We start from the raw sequence: 4,803 nt of genomic DNA on the forward strand, positions 1-4,803 counted from the left end.
GCTATTTCGTATGTACATGTTTCGTAATAATTTTAGCGTGTAGTTGATTTCTTTTTTTATTATTTTTATTATGGATTTAATGTAAGAATCTACATATGAATTTGTACACTATCGCATTGGTTATAACTGTAATGGTAGTTGTAGTTTTAAATAATAAATAAATGAAATAAATAAAATATATTTTTGTGAAATTACTCCACTGGGTTGTAATAATTATTAATACACACAAAAAAAATCCTTCGATCCAGCTGGATTCGAACCAACGTCTTCCAGCAAACCGTGCCAGACGCTATGCTAAGCATCTGTTTAGCTTTTTAAAGACCATCAGCTCTTTTCTCAGATTGATTGTTAGTGTAGGGATCTCGGTCATTCTTCTACAAATTACTCGCCATTACTGAAGGTCGGCAGTCAGTTTTCTAGATCTTTCTTTGTCCAGAGCTAGCCTGAACAATTGTTCCACGGTCTGGATGCCGGTCCACTCCCTGATGTTACGAAGCCATGACGTCCTTCTTCCAAACTTTCGAATCCCAGCCACTTTGCCCGTCATTATGGTGTGTAATAGATGGTATCTGTCATGTCGTAGTACATGACCCAAATAGGCAACGTTCCGCTGCTAGACAGTGCGCACCAGCTCCACCTCCTTCGCTATAAGTTTAAGGACCCCGACATTCATGACCCTGTCCGTCCAACTAATTGTCTTGTTTGAGGTTATTAAATCGTGTTGTTGGCTCACAGATGGTGAGTTTATTGACTTTTTGGAGTACACTGTTCTGTATGGAGGGTTTTTTATTTTTTTTTTATTATTTGATCGTTTCATCAGCATATTTTTATTTCATCCAAGATGATGTCTTTATTTTGACAATTGGCTTACATAGTTGTCAATTGCGTTCACCAACCTGTTTATACGAGATAACCTGTTAAAATTACACTAACCTGTATAAAGTAGTCATATGTAGCAAAATTGATTTACGTCGTTGTCAATTGTGTTCACCAACCTGTTAATACGAGATAATCTGATAAAATTACACTAACCTGTACAAAGTTCTTATTCCTTCTTTTCTGATAACCTTCACGAAGACTGCGGCTAACGTTCTATACTGGCTGGAGGACGTGACGGCCATTCTTGCACGGGCCAGGTCTAGGGGGTATGTAGCACTTTGTGACGTCACTCCGGCCAGGGAGCCCGCTATAAGGTGGTATATTGGTGCTGATCTGTTGGCGAAGACAACATCATAATATTATTATTTGTATAGTCTGTACAATTTTTTTAACTGACTTCAAAAAAGAGGGAGGTGGATTTAACTGTTTTTTTTATGATACCGAGTGAGGGGACGAACAAGTCGTGCGCCCGATGGATAGGCCCCACAACAGATGCTGTGCCACTCAAAGCTTTAAATCGCATAAAGTTGAGAGGCATTGACACAGTGCCCGCCACCCTGAGGTATAAGTTGACATGTCCCGTGTGCCTGTAATTTCACCAGCACCATTACCCTTCAAAACCGGAACGCAGTAATGCTCACGTTACTGCTTGGCGGCAGAAATAGATAAGGGTGTCACGCGGTCTTGCGTAATAATGAATGTAACGCTGGATCCACACATATTTTTTTCTCAAGGCAAACGAGTTCACAAGCCACTTGATGGGAGGCGGTCCCCATGGACATTTGCAACATCAGATGAGCAGAGGCAGAGAGTTTGAGAGCCTGTAAACACGCTTTTTGAAGAACCCATTGTAAGAAGGTAGAAAGAACAAAGTAAGGAAAACGCTGTAACAACAAACAATGGTATAAAAACATTCCCAACGGATCAAACGTTAATAATAACCTTGTTAAGGTGAACTTACCACAAAAGGATCTGTTTTCGCACAAATATTGATGCTTTATAAGCAGTTAATGTTTCACAAGGTTTATATGATTGTGATTAAAATAAATAAAAATTTATTTCGTGCGACAATGACCCATATCAAAACAAATACATTGAAATTGAAATCAATACATACAGTCAAGATCAAAATAATATAATCCGGATTAAAAAGTAAATGAAAAGTTATAAAAATTGAATAAAATGATACAAAATTGGAATAAAATTAAATAAAAGTCAAAATTGTAATTAAAATTACAAGCACATAGTTTATTGACGTCTAAATCGATTGCCTCCGTAACCGGCACCATAGCGGGTATGCTTATCACAACAATGGCGAATAAAGGGGCAATCTAACCTGCCAGCTAACATAGCCAGGGCGATATTGGGGCTGGCCCGCACTCTGCGCACCAATGATGCACACCTATTGCGCATCGTTGTGTAGAAGCAATCAGTGCATGCTGTTTTTACGATGGACACGTCCTTTCTCTTCGAGAATTTTGATGGAAACATCGAATGTGTGACCAGAAATAGAGACGAAATGTCATTTCATTTGTTTGAAAACTATTCTGCCAAATCATTACGGTGTCTGCTGCGCTCCGATTGGCCAGCCCGAACTCGAAACAATTGACGAGTGTCGTCAAATGTTTCACTTCAAATCTATAAATCAAATCTTCAAGGTAGGTATTCAGATATAAATGCTTTTCTCTGTAAAGTGTTCTATTTTGCTATTTTAAATTTAAGATATGTTTTGTTGATTCGTTGTCGGTGGCGTCCACTCCGTTTCTCGGCCACCACAGAATATCAGCGTTGGATTGTTTTGCATGTACAACCCGACGAATGCCGAGTGTTTTAACCATTTTGGATCTCAATGTTTAATATTAAGATTTACTTTGTATTACTAGTAGAGACCAAATAAATATTATTTTCTTTCTTTCTTCTTTCAATTCGACCAGTTTAACTTGAGCTTTGCTATAATGGAGGAAATAAAATAGGTATAGGTAATTAAATATTTAATATTTTTACCGATGAAATGTGATTCCGTTTGTTTTGTAATTAGATGTTTTGCTGTTTTTCCCACACCACCAATAGAACAGCACGGCATTTTTAGAGATATTATCTTTATTACAATAAATACAGAATATTTTTAGAATATACGGAGACGTACACACAGGTCGGTTGTTGGCGCTGTACTATTTCAGCTGTCTAATTTGTGGTTTTAGTGCAAAACGAGAGTTGATATTCAAAAGTGATATAAGGCCCATTTGCCCGATGAATTACTAGGGACGGATGGCCCTTATTTCGTCTCTATTTCTGGTTATAGACTCGGAATGAAGCAAAGTAATAACGAAGGAAGAGGAACCAGAGAATAGGGTGATAAAAAGGTGGGATGACCATGAAAGAGGTAAGTATCGTCACAAGGTGGCAGTACTTCCCTGGACGAACTCTTTCACAAGGAGAGCTCGACTGCTACTTTTGTACGTGTGTTGCGCGAAGACTCCTACATTGACAATTGTGCCAAGAGGCTGATAGGTGACTCGGAGTTAGTGGAGGCGAAGCTGCAGAGCCTTGAACACCGCCGTAAAGTTGCCAGCTTATGTGTATTTTACAGGATATATCACGGAGAGTGTGCGGTGGAATAACACGATTTAATTCCGCCTTTCCATCATCGGGGGACTAGGCGTGGGCTTGGATTCCACCCCTATGTTGTGGATATTCCAAAGATTCAGACGAAGCGTTACGCTTCCACATTTATATGGCGAACGGCTATGGAGTGGAATTCCCTGCCTGCAGACTTGTTCCCTGAACGTTATAACTTGGACCTTTTCAAGGCGAGAGTGAATAGGCATTATTTAGGTGTGCATGCTCCTGTGAGATGGAGGTCAAATGCGCACTTATATTTTATATAAAAATAACATTTGAGATTTACAGAGTTCTTTTTTTGTTGGAAAGAATCCTATTGTGTTTTGAATTACACTTACTTTGCTTGCTGTGGGGTATCGACATGCAGTAACTTCTTCCACTGTTCGTGAGCGGTGAATTGGATGGCCGCATACGGCACAATGCGCGCCATGGTCGCGCTGTTCCCACGCCAGAGTGCGATCACGCCTTCTGAGCGCGCGCTGTTCAGAAGGAACTGAGTAGCTGCTCGCCATGAATAAGGAGTTTGCCTGCAGAAAGATAACATAATAATTATAACTATTTTATTAAAAAATAAAAAAAAACAGTACAAAGTACTAAAAAACCGACCTCAAAAGTCATTCATCCCCTAGTTTGCCACCCTTACAGGTGGAATATTTTCTTCAAATTTAAATGGGTCGACATCTGAGGTACCCTCTTTCCAACAAAAAAAGAATCATCAAAATCGGTTCACAAATAACACGGAGTAAATGTGTGTTATTTTTTTTATTTTTTTTTTTTATACATGACAGGCAAATGACTCCACTCCACCTGATGTTAAGTGGAAAGTGGTATCCAAACGCGAAGGAACCTAGTGCAGCGATGAAATCCTCACTGCATTAGCCACCTCCACCCTGCCTGCCTACAATATGCCTCTTCACGCCTCGTTTGAAGGACCCCATATCATAAGAGGGACGGAAGACATGTGCCGGAAGGGAGTTCCATTTATCAACCGTGCGGCAGAGAAAGGAGCCACCGAACCTTTTAGTACGCGATGGAATTCGGCAGGTAGTGAAACGGTGACTACGAAGGCCAGCACGCGTGCTTCTGAGCAGAAACGGGGAAGGGGGGATGAGGTTGAACAGCTCTTCAGAGCACTCACCATGGTACATGCGGTAAAAGGCGCTAAGCGATGCAACATCTCTACGCAGTTGCAGAGGTTCAAGGCGTGATGAGACCGTTAACACACAAAAATTAAAAAGAATACTGTCGAATTGAGAGTCACAGCGCTTTTCGAAGTACTTGGCTAACTTAAAGTAACGCATC

The 4,803-nt window shown here is 40.3% G+C and overlaps 1 protein-coding gene across 1 annotated transcript in view; it reads right to left on the reverse strand.

The window, feature by feature from the left end:
• Positions 1 to 391: 391 nt before the first annotated feature.
• Positions 392 to 4,803, reverse strand: part of LOC113234375 (mitochondrial coenzyme A transporter SLC25A42-like) — a 16,485-nt gene continuing 12,073 nt past the window's right edge. The window contains exons 4-6 of the mRNA XM_026469685.1: positions 3,840 to 4,028; positions 1,033 to 1,212; positions 392 to 569 (exon numbers count right to left, since the gene is read on the reverse strand). Coding sequence (XP_026325470.1) covers positions 392 to 569; positions 1,033 to 1,212; positions 3,840 to 4,028 — 547 coding nt within the window. The remainder of the gene's footprint in view (positions 570 to 1,032; positions 1,213 to 3,839; positions 4,029 to 4,803) is intronic.

The sequence above is a fragment of the Hyposmocoma kahamanoa genome, unplaced genomic scaffold, assembly GCF_003589595.1.
Source record: "Hyposmocoma kahamanoa isolate Upper Pololo Valley unplaced genomic scaffold, ASM358959v1 84, whole genome shotgun sequence".
Classification (NCBI taxonomy): domain Eukaryota; kingdom Metazoa; phylum Arthropoda; class Insecta; order Lepidoptera; family Cosmopterigidae; genus Hyposmocoma; species Hyposmocoma kahamanoa.